We start from the raw sequence: 21,765 nt of genomic DNA on the forward strand, positions 1-21,765 counted from the left end.
TGACTGAGCAGAATTTAAGTGTGATCCATTACCATATGCAGTGAAACAAAAACTTCCATGCCTATTAATCCAGTTGTAGAGTCAGAATCAGAATAAATGAATTCTTTTGATTTGTTTACTGTTTTATTTTTCCTCACTGCATGTAATTAACAAAAATATGTCTGTAGAGCTAATAGTCCTCGTAAAAGTTTTTCATCTGTCAGAAATACAGCCAGCGATTGGGGAGGGGGAATCTTTGCTTTGTGTGTAGAAATCAATTATATATCTAACTAGTTTAAAGCATTGTGTATCCTGAACAATGTTTTTGTTTTGTTCTCTGGGTCAAATTTCTAAAGGCCTGTTCCACAAAGACGGTTTCGGTGGTTACCAGGTAAGTTTGAGTTTAGTTTGAGCAAATACTGGTTTTTCGGTCTCAATGAGGTGTGGTTCAGTGCTATGATAACTTGCATCACACCTAACCTGCTCTGGGGCAGGTCTTATTCTAGTAAGAAACCTGGACCAATCAGCAGTGAGCATCAAATTGAACCCTTAAGTGTTTGGTTTAGGCTTTTCCTGATGAGAGATCTGGATTTTCAGCAGAACTATACCAAAAATAATTATACGACTGGTCAAGCCAGTGATGATGGTGGGTTTTTTTGGGTTGGTGAATGCATTCATTTCTGCAGAAGATAAAACAGCTGCGAGCCGACATCTGTCAACCAAGTTGGCTCAGGGTGTTTAGAGCTGTTGATGGTGCAGTTATGAAGGTTGGGTGATTACAGTGGTGACACATGGAAGCAGTGGATTATACTTCATTCTTAGCCACTGCAAACATACACCTCTCTCTCTCATATATATATGTATGCATACATATATATATATATATATATATATATATATATATATATATATATATATATATATATATATATATACAGTATATACTGTGCTTATATATTAGTGTAGTAAAATATATGTATTAAACTAGTAGAGCAATTTGTAATAAAAATGTAGCATAGCAATATAGAGCAGTACAGTAAAATGTAGTGTAGTATAGAGATATGTAATAACATTTTTATTGTACCAGAGCAGTATAACCCCTCCATTTTACCTCTCCCAGGGCCCTAGACCAGACTTTCTCTGCCAGAATTTACTGTCCCACCTGAGTCCAGCACCTACAACCCAGAGAGAACCTCGAACCATGATTCTATACTGAGACAGGTAGAAACCCTTACTCCACTGAACCATCAATGCTGACAGTCCACCTACTTTTTTTTTTAGGGGGTCTATCTTTCTCTTTACACCTCCTCCTAGCTGTAGAGCGTGAGAGCATGCTATATAAAGAAGCTGACAGATTTTACGGAAGCCTTAGTTCACCCATCTCAGGACTCGAACCATAATTCTGCAGCTGAGATAGATGCACCCCTCACATATCGAGACACCAGAGCTGACAGCGCACTTTACTTTTTTATGTGATTTATTTTTTGCTTTATGCCTTCATCTATATAGAGAGAAATTGTTTAAAAACAAACACACAACTCAAACCCTGACTCACCTGCACCACGTTATGCCAACATTACACACTGAGCCACCAAATCTGACACATGAAGCTAATTGTTTTATCAGATTTGTCTTTTTGCTTTAAACCACCTGATTTAATATAAGCAAATGACTGGTCTTGAAGCAAGGAGTCATATACAGACAGGACAAAACAGGCCCTCAGACCGCTGAGCCACCAGGAACTTCAGTGTCTCCTGACACACTTTAAGTGGTTAATCTGCATTTGGGAGACCACTGCTTACAATGACCATTCCTATAAAGTACAAAAACAATGACCTGGGGTTAAACCACACAACTCGCACTTATTAACCCTATCCACTAACCCAGCAAGGCTGATAGATGGAAAGGTTTTTTTTAAAGGTCTTTAGGCTGTAGATCTCCTACATTAAATATTCATAATAAATAAACTCTACAAGAGTGGAACATCATTACACCTGCTTCAAACCTTTGTCTCCAAACACTTAAACCAGCACAGTGCATAATCAAGGTGCCACTGGAGCTGGTAGGCATGCTAGTTCTTTATAGAACTTTATCTGTCAGTAATAGCTGGTAATGTGATAGGCTCTGACTGGTGAGAGTTCAGGTTTGCGTGTCATATAAGAAAGAAAGAAATACTGAGTTGAGAAAAATTATAAAAGTAAAGAATATAATTAAACCAAAAGCAGAATAAATATACATATATAAAACACACTTTGACTAGCATGCAAATGAAAACATTTTTTTCAGTAATGTGAATCATTTATCGTAGTGTTACCGCATGACAACATACATCTTTCATTAAACACAAACATTTTTACAATAGCAAGATTTAAACAATGCATATGTAGATTATAGTTTATGAAGAATGCACACTGTATATGTAGAACTCTAAATAATACAGGAGTCAAAGATTTCAGTGCACACAACCCAATCGACACACAGAAAAGGTTTTACTTCATGGTTCATTTGTTTTTTCTTTTTATAAAAGGAAACAAATCGCAACCTCTCACATAGAAGGTTTTTGCACTCTGTAGAAAACGTGGAGGCAAAATCATGTGGAACGTTCCCGTGGGACTGGGAGGGAAAATATTTCTCAACTGGGTTAGAGGTTTATTATTTACAACAGTGGACATGGACAGAGCGCTACACAATCATACGGTGTGCAGACAGAGGTAAGGAAGTGAGTGAGTGAGTGTGTGTGTGTGTGTGTGTACACTCTAGTGTTCACTACTGAATAAAATATAGCTTCAATTCCCATTAGTTTATACTAAAGCTTTTGGAGAATAACACTGAATGTAGATGAGTTGTGGTTTAAGGAAACTACAAATGATTGTGATGATTACAGAAAAAAAAACACAATTTACAATATTTTTTTTGTATTTGGAATGTAAAATTCTGTATTTAAATGGCTTTGTCTCATTAAACATGTACATTTTCATACTTAATAAAGTCATAAAGCTTTCTATGAGGTGCGATGATGTGTATGTGACAGATGGTGGTGGTTCTCCAGCTGGCTGCCCTCCTGGTGCCCCACCTCACCGTCTCATCTAAGAAATGCAGAGGACAGAATTCTCCGCCGTAAGTGTGTTTTACATCTGAGAGCAAACCATCTCCCTAATCATGCAGGATGAGCTAGAATCAATCAGTGGAGAGCTAAGGACATGAAACAGGCCTGTAATACAATGTACATTTAGTTCAAAGAGTAGTAAAAAAAAATAAATAGACACAAATCTACTGCATTAAAAAAACAGTAAAATGTTTTTTAGGTGTATAACATAATTAGATTGATAAATAAATAAATAAATAAATCTGTGAATAAAGTGAATAACACTTTTAAAAATGTCAAAAGTAATTTAGATTTAGATCATCAGAGCAAAAGATTAATTCTGGTCAGCAAGAAAAAAAAAAGCAGAGATGTAGATAAAATTTATAAATACAATAAAGTTGAACAGTTCTTTAAGCGTTCATTGGATAAATAAGGGATCTCAGCTTCCAAAGAGGGTTCTGTGTAGAACACTTTCTGAAAGGGAAACACTTTAAAGGTTCCACTAGAGGGACAAATGAAGAACCCTTAAGGCTTTAAAAAATACTTTTAAAAATGTTTCTTCAAAGGTTTGTGAAGAGTTCATTAGATAATTGAGGCTTCTTAGCTTCCATTTTTTAAAAACTTGTTCTAATAGGAAAATGTTTCATTGTAGACTTCAACATAGGACCTTAAAGGGTTCCCACTGAGGGACGTCCGAAAAACGCTTAAGGATTTTACATTTTCATGAATAACACTCTTAGAAAAAAAAAAAAAAAAAATTCCATTTTTTTTAAGGGTTCCTTGGATAATTAAGTGTTCTGAATTTCCAAAACATGGTTCTGCTTGGAACTCTAGAACTCTGTCTAGAAGAGAAACTCTGTTGTTATAAGAATATATATAGAATATTTAAGGGTTGTACTAGAACAGTGGTCACCAACCCTCTTCCTTGAGATCTACCTTCCTGCAGGTTTCATCTCCAACCAAAATCTAACACACCTGTTTTAGTTGATCAAGAACTTCTTAAGGCAATGATGGTCAGGTGAGTATGATTATGGTTGGAGCTAATGTCTCTATATTCAGGAGGGTAGATCTCCAGGAACATGGTTGATGACTGCCCTAAAAGGATAACTGAAAAACATTTAAGGCTTCTACATTTTTTTTATAATGCACCCTACTAGAAAAATCATATTTATGATAATTTTACGATAATTAATGAAAATCTGACATGAAAAAAAATGAAATTATGAAGATAAAAATAAATCTGTAACTTCTTACTCTTCAGCTCTCACACTCAGCTTCAGCAGACGACACATCCCGGTATCTAACGGGAACTTCATCTGGACTCTGAGCTTTAATGAGACTCAGGACTCTGAGTGTTCTCGGGTCCCAGTGGTGCTGCTGCATGGGTTTGGGGGTGGAGTGGGATTGTGGATAAAAAACTTGGCTGCTCTGGCGCTCAGTGGGAGAACCGTGTATGCTCTGGACCTGCTGGGCTTTGGCCAGAGCAGCCGACCAATGGCAAGCAGCCACGCCCAGGAAGCAGAGGAGATGTTTGTCCAATCGCTGGAGGAGTGGAGGGAGGCGGTGGGGGTAGAGCTTATGATTTTGTTGGGTCACGACCTTGGAGGGTTTGTCTCCACGGCTTACGCTCTGACACACCCACACAGGTGAGATGTGGAAGTAACGAAGCACTGGAGTATAAGATATACTAGCATATTTAATTCAGAACAGTGAATGACAACTATGACATGATTTAGCTACATGCATTTGTGAATACTTGCACAAGTATTCACCCCCTTGAATGTTTTCAAATAGTTGGAAAGAACAGGTGAAGCATGGTGGTTTGAGCATCATATTGAGGGTTATGCTTACCCTACCTACAGACTTTTAATTTCAATTCCAAGGTTGTAACACTAGACAATGTAGAAAAGGTGATTACTTATACAAGTTATTAGAACTGAACTCAGAACAGTGTGTTGACGTTTTAACCCCTGTGTGTGACTGTTCAGAGTGAAGACCCTGATCCTAGTAGAACCGTGGGGATTCTCAGAAAAACCCGAAGTGCAGGAGCTCCACTGCAGGATCCCCATGTGGGTAAAAGCTCTGGGAAAAGCAATGAATCCATTCAACCCCCTCTCACTGCTCAGACTTGCAGGCCCACTGGGTACACACACACACACACACACACACACACACACAAAAGTAAGGCATAGTATGCTGTCTCTATCTCTGTCACTGTCTCTCTCTGTTTCTCTCTCTCTCTCTCAGGTCCTTTGCTGTTACAGACTCTGAGGTCAGACTTTAAACAGAAATATTCAGATGTGATCGATGATGACACGGTGACTGATTACCTTTACCACCTTAATGCACAGACACCCAGGTATTTAACACACCCACGTGCCTTCTACGACTTGTGTTTCATTCTAAAAATGGAATCATGGTTTGCAATTCAAGATCAAAACCAATTGTCAGTGGGTAAAGTTATGGGGTGTCAATACGTTTGTGAGTTTACTGATTAGGGCAAAAAAATGCAAGTGTATCACTGTGCTGAAAAGTTGGACATGAGTGACAGATAGTTGGAGTATATTAAATGACCGTGACTTTTATAAATCTAATCTTGTATGTCATTGAGTGCAAAAGTTTGTGCACCCTTATGGCTGAATAAAGAAGAAACAAGACCATCTGCACCTTTTTTTTTTTTAAATTGTAAAACATTGTAAAATAGTGAACCCCCCCCCCCCCCCCCCCAAAAAAAAAAATAAATTCTACAGTTTTGTACCTTTCACTATAAATTGACTGAAATGATCAAGCAAAATATCAAATGATATCAAGTAATTTATCTACTATTTACCTTTATACCTGCCTTCACCCTTTCATATCCTCTGACTCTGCTTTTGTATATCTTGGTTGTAAAATTCAGTTGCATAAATCATGCGCACACACCTTCTTTCTGACAACTCCGAGAATCTCAGGCCAAAACAGATAAATTGTGACATGAAGGTGGACATTCTTTTTTTATTCAAAAAACACAGTAAGTGCAAACCTTTGCACAAGTGACACAAACAGACTTGCTAAACTGACTGGAATTACAAACATCAAACCACTTTTTTCTTTTTTTTTTTGCTTCACAGCGGTGAGACAGCATTCAAGAACATGACTGTTCCGTACGGGTGGGCCCAGCGCCCCATGATGCAACGTGTGGGAATGATCAATCACACAATCTCACTTTTCATCATCTGTGGCTCCCGTTCCTGCATAGATGGCCAATCAGGACACGCCATTCGTGAGATGCGACCCAACTCACAGACAGAGATTATTGTGAGTCCAGAGAATTGGTCTGAAAATCTACCTTGCATTCTTGTACTGTTTTAAACACGCCCTTGTAGACTTCTCTGATCACATAATTGCTTCACTTAAGAATGTGTAGCTTTTAAACAGGAATCATTTGGGCTTGGTAAATATCTAGCCTGATAGTTAGCTAGCAAGTGGAATAAAATATTACAATGACAAGAATTGGAGTAGTTAATAAGATAAAACCTAATATCAATGTAGCAAATTACATTCATTGTTTTTAAGTGATGATACATTTATTGCTATTAATTAACACAAAACAAACAAATAAGCAAAAAGCAAACAAACAAAGACAATTAGACATAGAACGGAGCCTTGTGGAGCGGCAAATGTTCACGTTGGCATTCACATTTACAACCTGCTCGTTGTCATCCAAATAAGATCTGACTCAGGAAAGAGCTCTATTCTTTATCTTCAACAAAAATGTTCAAGTCTGTCTAAAAGAATATCATGTTTTATGATATTAAAATTCACACTGAAACCAAGCAACACAAGCAGCACAGAACAGTGGTCAATATTCAGGCATTTACTACTTTAACCAGTGCTGTCTCAGTTCTGTGCGGCCTAAACCTTGACTGAAAAAAACCAAAACATGTCATGTTCCTAAAGGAAATGAAATCAGATCTACATACTTTCTGATTGTTCCACTTCTAAAGTCTGCAGTCATGTTGCATTGATCCCTCAGACCACTTAGTAGTCGTTTACTGAAGCTAATAAAGTAAAAATGGTATTTGAAATGCAGACAGAGGTTCAAATGAAAAAACAAGAGCAAGTCAACAAGTCAAGGTGTGTATTAAAAACAACAATGTAAGAGCGTCAGTGTATATTTTCCAGTTAAGATTTTCATGCTTATTGTCCCGTAGGTCATCAGAGGGGCGGGACATTACGTGTTTGCTGACCAATCAGAAGATTTCAACGAGGTTGTGCTCAAGATATGCTCAGACGTGAATAATGAAGGAGAGACAGTTGTAAAAGAAAGATAAAAGAAAAGAGAAATGGGATAAAGGGTGAAATGGAGAGGATACACTAGAACATACCACTGGAACATACCACTGGAAAATCCAAGCAAATGGTCAACAATTTAGAAATAAATTGAGAGGAAGAGAGAAAAAAAATGTAGGAAGCATTTTTCATCCTGACTCCAAATCCATGGTCCATATATTATGTATGTGTATCTCTCTCTCTCTCTCTCTCTCTCTCTCTATCTATCTATCTATCTATACACACACACACACACACACAGATTTTTGCCATTAATATTATGTCATTAATAATGAGTAGAGACATTAAAATCATTTAATTATTCTGTACTTTTACACTAACCCAAATAAAGCTTTAGAGAAATAAGAATTCAGCATCTGCACTAATGCACCATAATGTCTTTTGATGAATACAATGATTGCATGTTATTAAATGGCATTGTTATGATAAATGATTAATATTAATATGAATAAAATTATATATGACTAATCATTAGTTAGTTTGTTTATGAACTCTTATTCAATTTATTTTACAATTCATTCTTAGGTAATACTTAGACAGTGTAGTATTTAGTACATGGAAACACACGGTAACTTGTAGACTGTTTTAAACCAGAAATGTAACAATTTGAAAAACTCCCTGCAAAACACGTCCTCACTGGCTCACTGTGAGCCAACTGACTCAACTGGGCTGAACCGCACTTAAAGATAAAGCATGGATGTTTAGACATACGGTTCTGATCCATATGCAGTAATAGGCCTATTTATTGCGGTGCCGTGGAGAACGTACCTCAACTCCTCCTCCTCCTCAACTCCTCAACCTCAGCTCCTCCTCTGGATTTGTAAAATGTGTGAAATGTCAAAGACTCTCACTGGTTAGCTACACTGTTTTGCTTTAACCCACTATAAATTCTGATGATTATAATGGTTATCCATTTTAAGAAAAGACCTTAAAAATCTGTTGTAAAAGCATTTTATTAATTTTGTTGTTTACGTTATGAATGTAACATAACATGGTATTCACTGTAATGACTGGTTTAAAACAAAAAAAACCTGTGTGTGGTCTACTCATTGATTCAGTAATATAACTCACCACCGCCCTCCTGTGTCCACACTAAATCATTACACCTTTCAATAAAAATTGACTCAAAAACTCAAACTTAAAGTGCACCTATTATGGTTTTTCAGATATTACCTTTCATGTAGTGTTTTATAGAGCTGTTTGTGAATGTAAAAAGTATGCAAAGTTTCAAAAATCAAAGTGCACGACAAACGGAGTTATTGACTCCCAAAAGAAGGAACCGATTCTGAACAGCTGAAACGAGTCGTTAGTTATTCCAGACTTACTTCCTGCACTAATTTACGTAGGTTTGTAACAAAAAAACCTGTCTCTGGTCTTCATTTTTTTCAGATGGAGCTGAAACTCGTTATATATCTAACTCAATCAGTTAGAACTGACCACTGAATGAGTCGTTTTTTGACACTGGGGAAAAAAAAGGTAATGCTGCAATTTAAATTATGAGCACATTAAAGTGTTTTTGACCTCAGATGCATGTAAATATGAGACCTCTAAAACATAATTAAGCACGTTTCAAAACCATAATAGGTGTGCTTTAAAATCTACATAAAAATATATACATTAACCTATATATAATTATTTTCCCTCAGCGATATATGATTAAGATGTTTCCTAAATGAAATAATCACAGGAAAATATTTTCCCGCATAAGAATGATGAACTTATAATAATAATAATAATAATAATAATAATAATAATAATAATATATATATATATATATATATATATATATATATATATATATATATATATATATATATATATATATTTGTGAAATTTAGCCTGTACATATTTACTGAACACAAAGTGGCCTGTGATCACAGTGATCGGTAAACCATCACATGACTTCCCAAATATTCTCCCACTCTGATAACAAAAGCCTTTAAACACACTGCAGGCTAAAATTAGTGATTAGGCAGTTTCTAAAATTAACCTCTGGACATGAGCCTGCATACTGCAGCTTTAACACCATATAAACACAGTAAACTATTTACACCTGTCATAACACAAATAGAAATATTACAGTAGGACACATTAATATACACTGCGTTGCGTTGCATAAAGTATTGGCACCTCTTTACCACATGCATCAGTGGAAATGATCCACTATCAGAGCACAGCTGAACAGACATGATTAGGCTGCTCGTTTATTTCCAGTGAAGCAGATATTGTTTGTATTATAAACAGCTTAACTTTCCAGTCGTGCAGAAGAAAAAGAAACAGCAGAAATACACTGTAAACTTAAAATATCCGCAAATCCCTCAATAAAACCACGGACTTGCCAACCCTGAACTCTCTCTCATACAGAACCTCCTTCTCCCTCACCTCCTCTTCACTATTGGTCCGAGCAAACAAACGTACGAATCTGACTGGATGCTGTATCCATCAATCAGGCATCCTCCGCCCCCTTACAGCTCTGGCTTTAAAACAGCTCCAAACGCACTGCGAATTTCTCCTGAAATCCTGCACTTTCATCTTTCTCCATCATCACAGAGAAAAGTCACCATGAGTGTGAGTATTTCATTATATATATATATATTTCACATAATCCTAATGCACGCTGTGTTACTACCACAGAGCCTCTTATGCCCGCATTATGGTATAAAGTTGGATTGCACATATTTGCATTTCTGCATGAGTGAGCAGAGTGATGGTGAGGAATCTGCTCTTGGAGAAAGGGTGTGGCTCCTCACTCAAAAAATTATGTAGTTTATTTTCTCCAATGGGAATCTTACATGAATTTACAACACTGTAGAGCAAACAGAATTATTAATAAGCTGCAATAAGATCAGGTCAGCGTTGTGGAAAACTTACATAAAATAACAACGGTCAAACAAAATGGAAAAATAATAGTAATATCAGTCATTTAGAAAAGTATTTTAGTTTTATTGTTGAGCCAAGAAGAGGCATAGGCTGTGGGCCTATAAATCATCATGTACACTAATATACTATATACACTTAGAAAATTTAGAACCATTTAAGGTTCTTCGCTTGTTGCTCTGTGGGAACTCAAAGGTTCTATGTAGAAAAAAAAAAAAAAAAGATAAAAAGAAAAAGTGTTTCCCTATCAAGAAGTACACTTAATTGCTTACTTTCAGCTACAATGCAATATAAGATAATAAAATAATGAAAACAAATGAAATAAGTACTGTTAAATACATCTGTATATATACAGATGAAAATAAATAGGCAGTAATACCTATGCTTATATATGTATATTATCTACTGCAGTGTTTAGTAGTTTTATAAACCTACAACAGTTTGTTTCTAGAACAACATTTTTAGAAACCAGGAACCCTTAATTATCCAATAAACCCTTAAAGAACCTTTAGAACACCTTTTCCCCTGAGAGTTTGACTGATTCCAGCTACTTATAAAAAAAAAAAACTGTAATCAGCTGGGATTTAATTTTTGTTTTCAGCAAAAACAAACTAGAAAATGGCAAAAACAAACAAACAAACAAACAAACAAAAAAGCAATTACAATTTCAGTGAATTTTTTTGCTACATACTACAACATGTCTGTAGTAAATCTTATACCATAAATGAAGGCCTAAGACTAACGTTAGCTAAAAATCATGATGGCGGTTGGCCTGTATTTGTGCTCCAGCATTAAGTTAATCAACGTGGTCAGAATTTCTAGCTCTTGCAGAACAGATCTTGCTCTGTGTCCAAGCTGTGTCCATGTTTATGGTCGTGTAGTAAACACAGAGTCAGAAGGAAAACCTGTTAATCGCGTTATATCCAAATTGAGTTTGAGGAAGACCAGCTGGAGGTGGTGTCTCTGTCTGATGACTAATTTCTCTAAGGTTAACATGAAACAAACTTCAGCGGTATTAAATACTGAAATAATGATCTGGAACATGTCACTTAGCAGAGTTAGCACTATAGAGACACGTCCAGAGGCCTTCAGCGCTTTTGTAACATAAAGTCAGCCATGTCACACTCACTCGAGACGGCATTTCTTCACTCGTTGTGAAAAATTACATTATAGCAGAGTGTAGACGTTATACTCCAGCTGCCTGAATAATGTGGAAAGAATTTAGATGACCTTCCACTCTCTTTCCCTCTTGCGCTCTCTCTCTTTTCACTTTAACACATTTCCTTCATCTTGCTATTTTTTTAAATATTTTGTATCAGTTTCATATCTCCCCCTTTCCCCTGCCAAATTTAGCCTTGCTCCTTGGCCATCGTCTAATCCAGTCTGCTCACATGAGCAAAATCAGTATCTGATGTCAAGAAGGGGAATTGTACTGCAGACTTTTTATATATCAGAATTAGTTTATTTATTAACCAAGTACATTTTAAGACTCAGGGCCATGTTCAGACATGAGCTACATTAATAATTACACACATCAGAATTCAGAACTCAGATATAACTACGGACTATTAGTTAAGGGAACTTAACTAATTCCCTTCAGTAGTGTTGTTGAAATTTCAGTTCGACTGCTATCTTGCTCACAGCTGCTCATTTTCCATGCTGTAGAACTTTCCAGAAGACAGACGATGCCACATGTACAGTATAAACCCAGTGTCTTGGCTCTGCTCCTATTCTCCTGTACGGAAAATCTGACTTCCAGTTTGCTTATTCCTTATCCTTCATCGTTCCAGCTGCAGTTTTAAGATCTGCTGGAGGACATTTATCTTGCTGTCCAACTGTATGAGATACCGCCCATGCTGGTGCTGTGCCCAATTCATAAATAACACTCGAGTGGAAACAGATGGTCTGTAATTCAGTTCAGTTCGGAGGGTTTGTACAATCAGGACCGGGTGCTTAACAAAGGACACAACGCTGTGTTAGTTATATAATCAATTATGCTTTTCTGCTCCAGCTGCGTAGGTGTTATTAAAATCCCAAGTCACATTTTAAAGTCATATTTCTTTCTTTTTCTCTTTCAGAATGTTCAGAATGTAGTCGTGCAGAACATGTCCTTTAAAGCAGGACAGACCCTGATAATATCTGGATTCGTGGTTCCCGATTCCACTAAGTAAGTCTTTAAAAGGGAAAAAAAGGAGGGGGATTACACAGTGGATTACACAGGGGATTACCACAGCACTGCTGAATTCTGGATTGTGATTGGTCAGAAGGTGTTGATAAAGGGTTCCTATGCAGTAAGGAAAAGTATTTTATTTGAGTAATTTCCAGGTGTGGATAAGTATGGAAAAAAAAGAAAACAGAGTATGGAAATATGTGTTTCCAGACTATTGCCCCTATTCTGTTTTCTAAAATATAAAATTGAGAATTTCTTTAAATAAATTTATCACACAAGCGGAGTGTTTTTCATGGCGTTTGGAGCAGGCACCAGGGCAACCAAAAGGTCGTACTAGACTGGATCTGTGGGAGGGATGGTCTGTGATTGATTATCACGTTGTTAGGTAGCAGTTCCCATCACAGTACAGCGTATAAATGGAATTTAAAGCCATTTATCAGATGTTAAATATAGTCTGAAAAATCTACAGTGAAGTTTGTAAATTTGAGTATGGAAAGGTATGGAATTTTGAAATGGAAAATGTGTAGGAACCCTGTGGTTAATTTTCTATAACAGCAGCTCTGATGGTAGCACAGCTGCAAATCACAGGTTTATTCATTAATTAATGTGCTCGTTCTAATTATAATATGTAATCATTTCTATAGTAACAACTCATTCACAGGTACGTGTACAACATACACTGATAATAAACATATTTTTAAAATGTCATTGGCGATGTTTTCTTAAAGTAAGGAGATGTTTATGTAACATTTATGTAAGTGGTCTCCAGTGTCAGCGCTTTGTAACAGTCAGAGGTAAAGCTGTAACTTCAAGTTTTCCGACACATTCAGGACAGAGGAGTTTATCCTTCTTGCGGTTTCTCAGTAACATGCGCAACAAGCTGCGTAAATTTGTTGTCTTATTAACTTTAAGAGAGTATAAAGAGAGGCTGGTGAGGGAACGACTGTTTATAGCTGCTATAACATAAGTGAGAACAGGAACTAACTTGTCTTGTGAACATCCTCTTCATCACACCACCCCACCGCCACTCGTTCAGTGTTTTCATGCAGTTCCGTCTCCAACATGTGTAAATGTGATGTTTTCCTCCATATCTACAGTTTCGCCATTAACATTGGGAACAGTCCTGAAGAACTCGCTCTGCACATGAATCCTCGCTTTAACGCTCACGGAGATAACAACACTGTAGTGTGTAACTCGTACCAGGGGGGAAGCTGGTGCCAGGAGCACAGACCAGATGGCTTTCCCTTTAATTATGGCGAGGAGTTTAAGGTGAGGCTTACAAATTTAATTTTAATAAATAATGTGCTGGACTGAGGTAGGTAAAATATTATTGACTGAAACAATACATTTATTGTTTAAAGGTGCATTTGGTAATTTTTGTTCATATCTTCACTTGTAATAGCTATACAAATTTAAAGACATGAAGATTTAAAACACTAAGAGTTGCAATACTGGCATGCTGTGTAGCTCTGCCCCTTTTCCTCACAAGTCAAATCACAAGGCATATTTGTTGTACACAGACCTAGTACACACTATTATGGTTACATTACTGACCACTGAAAATGTCCAAAGCAGTGTTTTTGAACACAGAAAGGATATATTTTCTATACGGTGCTCCAAAGTGAATGAAGGAAAACTCACGTTTTTCAAAAACACTGACACTGTGTGATCCAACATGGTGGAACATAATGTGATGCTGTTTTCTGTATTAAGCATTTTCATTTTATTTCTAACATATATAGCCGACTCTGTGGCATGCAAGAAACCGCTTTTTTGTATTCGTTTTGCCAAAAAAAGAAAAGGTGGACATGATGTAAAAGTCATGGGTCAGACACTCAGTGTGCAGGAACAGCATGGTGTTTTCTGTCATCTTTGAACAGGAAACATTTCGGAAATGAACAGGGACAGGGGCGTAGTTACCAGGCGTGGGGGGGGGGGGGGGGCAATTTCTAATTGCTAATCGGAAATAGCAATTACAAACCCCGCCCCCAATATTTATACCATGATCAGCTGAAACATATTAAAAGTCATTTATTTTTTAGCATTATTGGTGATCCGAATCGATTGTTAGTTGATTATTAATAAATCAGTTAAAAATACTAAGAGCTCTCCTCCGTTGCACACATTGGTAAAAATATAAAACATGTACTCAGGAGGAGGCAAGGTAATATGGTGTAATCTATGTAACTAGGACACTCCACATATATTGTGGCTAGCTAATTCATTGCAATTTGGTCATAACTATCAATATAGCAGATTAGCCTTGTGTTATGTAAGCTAAATTTTATTTTAATGGGTCCCATTATTATCAACAGCAAGGCTGTTCACACTGTGCACTATAGCCGCATGTTAAAATTTCACATTATACAATGTGTATAAGTTTTAATCAGTTACAGTGTGCATTCATTTTGACTGTTATTATGCCTTGTGTAATTGTTTTAATGAAACAATCATTTGAACATAAATGCTTGTGGACGATAGATAGATTAGGGAAATAGATGGATGGGTAGATAGATAAGCAGAGGGAAATTATATAATGACACTGCAAATAGAACAAAACTGATTTTTTTTAGTACTTGGCCTAAGTTTGAACAGAAGATAGCACCAGCTTGCATTATACTTTTCGGGCAGCAGAGTGCGCCAAAAACATACAAACTGTGGTTTTTGTTTTAATTTTATTCATTTATTTATTTTTAAATTATAGAACATGGTGAATAAATGAAACCCCTTTCTTCCTCCTTAGGTATGGATCACTTTCACTCATGAAGAGTTTAAGATCATTCTGCCAGACAACTCGGAAATCCACTTCCCAAACCGCCCTGGCGCTGAAAAGTACAACTACATGCTCTTTGAAGGCGGGGTGCGAATCCAAGGCATCGAGATCAAGTAGAGTCAATTTCTACTATGCTGGAACATGTCTGTTCACTTATTCAGCTAACCTATGCTAGGTTTCCTCTGTCTTACACATCACTGTGCTACTATGCAATTAAACCATATAAAATTAACCCTAGAGAACAAACACATTTATTTCAGATTACAGAATGAAATGATTACATTCATGTTCACAGCAAAGCTTTTTCTTGCAGTTTTAGCATCATTCCAATACCCCCCCCCCAAAAAAAAATATTTTTTTTTTTAAAATGCAATTTTAATTCAAACTCTGTTTTGTAGCTGAAACCAAACTTCTTTTACATAAGCCATGTTTTGCTTCTTGTTTCTTTGTCAATAAAATTATTACAATAAGGACTGGACTCCATTTGTCTTACTCTATGATTATTGCTGTTTATAATACAGCAGTGTTCAAGTCGGATTCGTCAGAAGGTGTTGATTAATTCTCTATAACAGCAGCTCTGACAATAGTGCAGGATATAATTTCTATACTAACGGCTCATTCACAGGGATGTCTACAGTGGACACTCCACATAAATGGATAAAAAAAAATGCATGTAAGTGTTGCTATAGGTCAAGTTTTCTGTAAGGAAATGTGTGAACATGTATGGAAGGAGTCTCCAGTGTCAGCGCTTTGTAACAGTCAGAGGTAAAGCTGTAACTTTAAGTTTTCTGACATCTTCAGGGCAGACGAGTTTATGCTTCATTGCCGTTTCTCTGTAACATGTGTAACAAGTTGAGAGTTTTGTGTTGTATTAACTTCAAGAGAGAATAAAGAAAGGCTGATGATGGAACAACTGTTTATAGCTGCTATAATGTATGTGACAACAGGAGCTAACTTGTTTCATGAATGTTATATGTAATTGTAAACAGATAAGTATAATGTGTTCTTGAATAAAAGTACAAAATTGGTACTTTTAAATAATTCTTCTTTTTGTTCTTGAGATTTTCATCTGTATAAAGGTGCAGATTAAAACAGTAATGAATTGAGAACAGTTTAAATGAATTGAATCAATAAAGTGGGGTTTCCATTCATTTAAAATGCCATTCAGTAATTGTATTGATTAAAGGTGGTGGGAATCAGAAGCAGAGCGCGGACCGGAAGCAGCTGCTGCTAACGAGCTTAATTACGTGCACGTGCTGGAGAGCAGTTCAGTCCTGTGAGTTATTCTGTGTGTAAATGAGGAAATGAGGTAGGTGTAGGAGTTATTAAATCGCTTTTTGGAGATTATGAAAGGTCACAATGTCGGATAACGTGGCGGAAAATGATAGTAGAGCGCTAAATAAATAAATAAATAAATCCTCACCTGATCACCCTAAAAACTCAGCTTGATATTCACGTTTTCTAATCAACAGTTCACAGACAAGTTGTGCACAAGTTTACAAACTGGTGCAAAGTTACATCTGATATCAAAATGAGAACAAAGTCGCCTACAGTCTTTTAACCCTCCTGTTGTGTTATGGGACCCTTTTCCACATTTGAGATGTCTGAAATACCGGTGAAGCTCTCTTTTTCTCTATGATTTTTTTTTACTTTCCTCATTTAGGGTCATGAACTCGTATGCAAATATTTCTTCTTATGGCTTGTTCGAGACAATAATAAAGGTTTACTCTTTTAAACTGTTCTTTTCTGTTTTTGAGTGTATTTAAACTGTGGAAGTCATTCTGACCCATAACATAATCGATGTAACTCCCCTCCAACATAATAGAGGGTTAATCCAACACCATCTTCTCCGAGTAAACGCCCACCTAATGATGAATTAATTACAACTAACCTTTCTTGCTTTCTCTTTTCTTGCTATTGCACCCAGAGTTCTGTGGGTTTATATATATATATATATATATATATATATATATATATATATATATATATATATATATATATATATTCCAGATGCACTGATAAACAGATCTGTAAATAATTACACTCTCTGGTGTGTTCTAGTGTGGTTCCTCCAAAAGTTAACTGGAATTTTGATTCATGATTTGGGTTTTATTGATGTTGACTAATCGGTACAGTTTTTGTCTTGAAGGGTGATGTTTTGTTGGGACCGAGTGAAACCCAATCATCTGCATATAAGAATAAGAATATTTATCTTCCGTATAGGTCTTCTCCTGAGTTTGGGGATTGTTTGAAGATCACAGGCAGTTTATTGATGTATTGCATTCTACAGAGGGTAGAGGATAAATTACAGCTTTGATGAATTCCTTGCTTTTGTGTAAAAATTTTCTTCTGCAGTTTTCAGTTTTTATGACGCATTTGTTGTGAGGAGTAGACAGTCAAAAGCTTTCTATGAAGCAGGTGAAGGTTTTTCCTTTGGTGTTCGTGTTTCTGAATAACTGTAGGTACAGGACAGTGTGTGTATATTGAGTGAGTGTGCAAGTGAGAACAGGAACTAACTTGGTTCATGGTCATTCAGCAACATTAAATGGAACTGCAATTGGATTAAAAAAAAAATAGGATTTTTTTGTTAATGAATAAAAATTGTTGTAATCGTTGGTAAATTGGTGTGGTATAAATGGGGTAAAATGTTTGGGGATGTGCTTTTATAGGAAAATAATCAGCTTTTAGTGGCTTCATCACACCACCACAGCGTGGATTAATTTTCTATAATATCATGACCCATTGTGTGTTATTCCTTACATGTGATGTATACCATTTTATCTGATGACATGATGTAGTTTTATTATAATCATCCATTGTTTTCACTCTTCTTCGCCTTTATTACATTATAAATTCTGATGTATTGTTTGTGCACCACTGAATCTAATGGGACTCTTTTCCTCTTCACAGTGAGGTGGTTTTTTACTTTTCTCTTTCTCATTTCTCTCCATTGCTTCTAATTCATCCTGAGTTTGCTCACACAGCATTTAATACCATTCAATTTGACACCCCGTTGGTAACACTTCCGGCCGTCACTATTGATCCATGTGCCATGAAGCCCATACTTAAGCAACATGAAATTGTTCTGCATTTTTTCCTTCAACTCCTGTTTGGGTTCCTTTTGTAGTGTGAAAGTTTCACTGATTCTTTAAAATTGGTTAAATAAATGATACAGTGTAGAAATGACTATGATAACCCACTATTAAACACTGTGTGTGTTACTGTTGCAATAATATACTACGTTAGTTTTTTATGAAGTTTCTGCTGATGTTGATTATTTTCATACAACATAATGTCCCAAAGTGTTTGATTCCTCTCATTCTTTACATTTAATGTTCATAAAACAAATTAGTTCTTGTCACTTACATTAAAACAGCCATAAAAACAGCTGTTCCCTCACCAGACTTTCTATATTCTGCAAGTTAGTAACACACACACACACACACACACACACACACACAAGCAGCTTCATATTAGTCATATTAGTTAGAAAACTTTAGTTAGAAACAGCAAAGTGTAAACTCCTCTGTTTTGTATGAAGTTGTATAACAAAGACAGCACTGTCCTGATCAAGGTGATGGTTTTAGGAGATTTATTGTAGCGATGACCAAGTTTAACTGTCAATATATTTAATTAATTTACTTAATGTAGTTACCAAATGGACGTACACAGTTAGGGTTCAAATTTGGTTACACCCAGCTGTTCTCACTTTTAGAGCCATGGTTCTGCAACCCTGTGTTCTCTGGACTGGCCTGCATGACTTCACATAGGCTCATGTGGAGTCACCAGAAAAATAAGACACTTTGTCAGACCCTACTCATGAACATCACCATGCTGTACTGTCCAGCAACATAGCTGTTTCATCTGCACATGTTAATCAGGGTGATCCTGTTACAAGTGTGTATGACCAATCAGTGATCTGCACTGTTTATAGCTCCACCCACATGGTACAAGTACTGAATGTAGTTATCAGGATTCTATATGCTAGTTCTCCCTTGATGCGTCCTTGAGTTATTTGGTTGTTCCTCTGCCAGGATGCTTAAAGGTTTATTGTAGAACCCTACAACATTGTGTTTCCCTAACAGAAAGAGTTCCAAGGGATCTGTTGGGTTTTTTTGTTTGTTTTTTTTGAAGCTAGGACACCTTAATTATCTGATGAACCCTGAAAGAACCCTTGAAGAGCCTGTTTTTCTAAAAGTGTAATTAAGGGTTCTACTCAGAAACACTTTAACGGTTTAAGATTTCCAAAGAGTGCAAAATGGTTCTTTAAGGGTTCACTGGATAATTAAGGGATACTGTCAGCCAAATAAGGATTCTATTGGAAACACTTTTGTAAGTTTCACACAGTACAAGTGCTGAATAGTGACAGTACGACTCACTGAGCAACGTGAATAATGCAAGTTGTGGCTCTTGGATACGTTTCTGAGCCGAGCTGCAGGCAGCGATAAAAGCACATACTGTGCATCTTGAATCAAACTTAAGACAGTGAGTCCAAAATTATTAAACTAACGTAAAATGCTAAGAATCTGATTTGAGATAATATAAATAGGAAAGCTTGCTTTACTCCACATTTACAACTATGTGAAAAAATAAGTACACCTCATAGATTTGTTTATTATTATTATTATTATTATTATTATTAATTAATTAATTAATTAATTAATTAATTAATTTGACATATTTGGACAGGCAAACATTTGATCTTTTTTGAAACAGTGCTTATTAATAAAGTTGATTCACTATAAAATGACACATGAAATCAACATTTTGTAGTGATTTTCACAATTAAAAAAACAAAAAACAGATCAGTCACATATAAAAAGTAATCTTCAAATCCATTAGAATTAGAATCAGGTGTTCAATATTGGGTGGCAATGATTAGAACCTGCTTAAGTAGTGCAGGTGGAACTTGCCATATTTATACCCCTCACATATCTAGTGTCTGGTGTTCCCTTTAGTGTCGGGCGGCTGTGGTTCAGGTAGTAGAGCGGGTTGTCCACTAATCGTAGGGTTGGCGGTTCGATTCCCGGCCACGTGACCACGTGACTCCACATACCGTAGTGTCCTTGGGCAAGACACTGAACCCCAAGTTGCTCCCAATGGCAAGTTAGTGCCTTGCATTGCAGCTCTGCTACCATTGGTGTGTGAGTGTGTGTGTGAATGGGTGAATGAGACACAGTGTAAAGCGCTTTGGATAAAAGCGCTATATAAGTGCACCATTTATATAAGTGCACACATATTGAGGTGTGTAGCGTCATCATGCCAAGATTCAGCCAAAAGTCTGTAAGGTCTTCAGAAAAAAAGGTTGCGGATGCCTATGAGTCTGGCAAGGGATTTAAAAAGATCTCCAAATTATTTGAAATACATCATTCCATTGTAAGGAAAATCAGGTTCAATCACCTAGGAAAATCACCTACAAATGAGGCTTTTCAGGAGAAGCACCCCATACCAACTGTGAAGCATGGTGGTGGAAATGTTATGGTTCAGGGTTGCTTCTCTGTCTCAGGAACTGGACAACTTGCATTCATTGATTCAACTATGAATTCTGCATCATATCAAAGAGTATTTGAAGATAAATTGAGGCCCTCTGTCCAAAAGTTGAAGTTGAACCGAAAGTAGACCTTACATCAGGATAATGATCCTAAGCACACTAGCAAATCCACCAAGGAATGGCTCAAAAAGAATAAATGGAGAGTTATGGTATGCCCTAGTCAAAGCCCGGATTTGAATCCCATTGAAATGTTGTGGTGGGATTTGAAACGGACAGTACATGCAAGAAAACACTCAAACATCTTGCAACTGAAATAATATTGCATGGAAGAGTGGTCAAAAATTCCAGCAAGCCTGATGGACAATTATGCAAAATGCCTACAAGAAGTTATTTCTGCTAAACCGGCAATACTAGCTTTTGAGGCCAAGGGTGTACTTACTTTTTCCACAGAAGAAAATCACATCTATTGCTATTTCTGTTGAATAAATGATTGGTTAAGACATTGGACTACACATCAGAAGGACGTAAGTTCAAATCCATCACTGCCAGGCTTCCACTGCTAGGCCCTTGAGCAAAGCCCTTAACCCTCAACTGCTCGGTTGTATAAATTCGATAAATGTAAGTCACTCTGGATAAGGGCATCTGCCAAATGCCATAAAATGTAAATGTAAAAAGCCAACAATTTCCATTGGGTGTACTTAATTTTTCACATGAATATATATTATCTGCACTCCCACCCATGTGCTGTTCATCGTAAATGGCTTTGTACTATTAAGAATTAAAAATAAGATATGACATCTTGGGAATTTCAAAACAAACATCAGAACCATGTTGGTAGAGGAAATAGATGCATGTTCTCACGAGGATCAAGAAAATGCTTTTGCACACATCACTGCATTGTATTGCTTAGGAAAAAAACTGATGAAATTATGCAGGAATGGAGTCTGGAGATTGCAGGCCTTCTCAGGATTCTACATTGCAGATCTGCTGAGACATGTGTTTTATTCCTGTCTATGGTGCTCCAAATGAGCTTTTAAGCACTATCTGAATCCTCAGGG

The 21,765-nt window shown here is 36.6% G+C and overlaps 2 protein-coding genes across 2 annotated transcripts; both read left to right on the forward strand.

Annotated features, from left to right (window-relative positions):
• Nucleotides 1-2,632: 2,632 nt before the first annotated feature.
• Nucleotides 2,633-7,467, forward strand: LOC108276501 (1-acylglycerol-3-phosphate O-acyltransferase ABHD5). Its single transcript, XM_017488229.2, has 7 exons — nt 2,633-2,690; nt 3,011-3,096; nt 4,326-4,710; nt 5,053-5,207; nt 5,312-5,423; nt 6,175-6,361; nt 7,258-7,467. The coding sequence occupies exons 1-7, from the start codon at nt 2,650-2,652 to the stop codon at nt 7,375-7,377; spliced, it is 1,086 nt and encodes a 361-aa protein (XP_017343718.1). The 5' UTR covers nt 2,633-2,649; the 3' UTR covers nt 7,378-7,467.
• Nucleotides 7,468-9,828: 2,361 nt separating this feature from the next.
• lgals2a (lectin, galactoside-binding, soluble, 2a) lies at nt 9,829-15,575 on the forward strand. The gene is made up of 4 exons (XM_017488232.3): nt 9,829-9,964; nt 12,352-12,440; nt 13,541-13,712; nt 15,187-15,575. The coding sequence occupies exons 1-4, from the start codon at nt 9,959-9,961 to the stop codon at nt 15,331-15,333; spliced, it is 414 nt and encodes a 137-aa protein (XP_017343721.2). The 5' UTR covers nt 9,829-9,958; the 3' UTR covers nt 15,334-15,575.
• Nucleotides 15,576-21,765: the final 6,190 nt, after the last annotated feature.

Source organism: Ictalurus punctatus, chromosome 2 (assembly GCF_001660625.3).
Source record: "Ictalurus punctatus breed USDA103 chromosome 2, Coco_2.0, whole genome shotgun sequence".
NCBI classification, from domain to species: domain Eukaryota; kingdom Metazoa; phylum Chordata; class Actinopteri; order Siluriformes; family Ictaluridae; genus Ictalurus; species Ictalurus punctatus.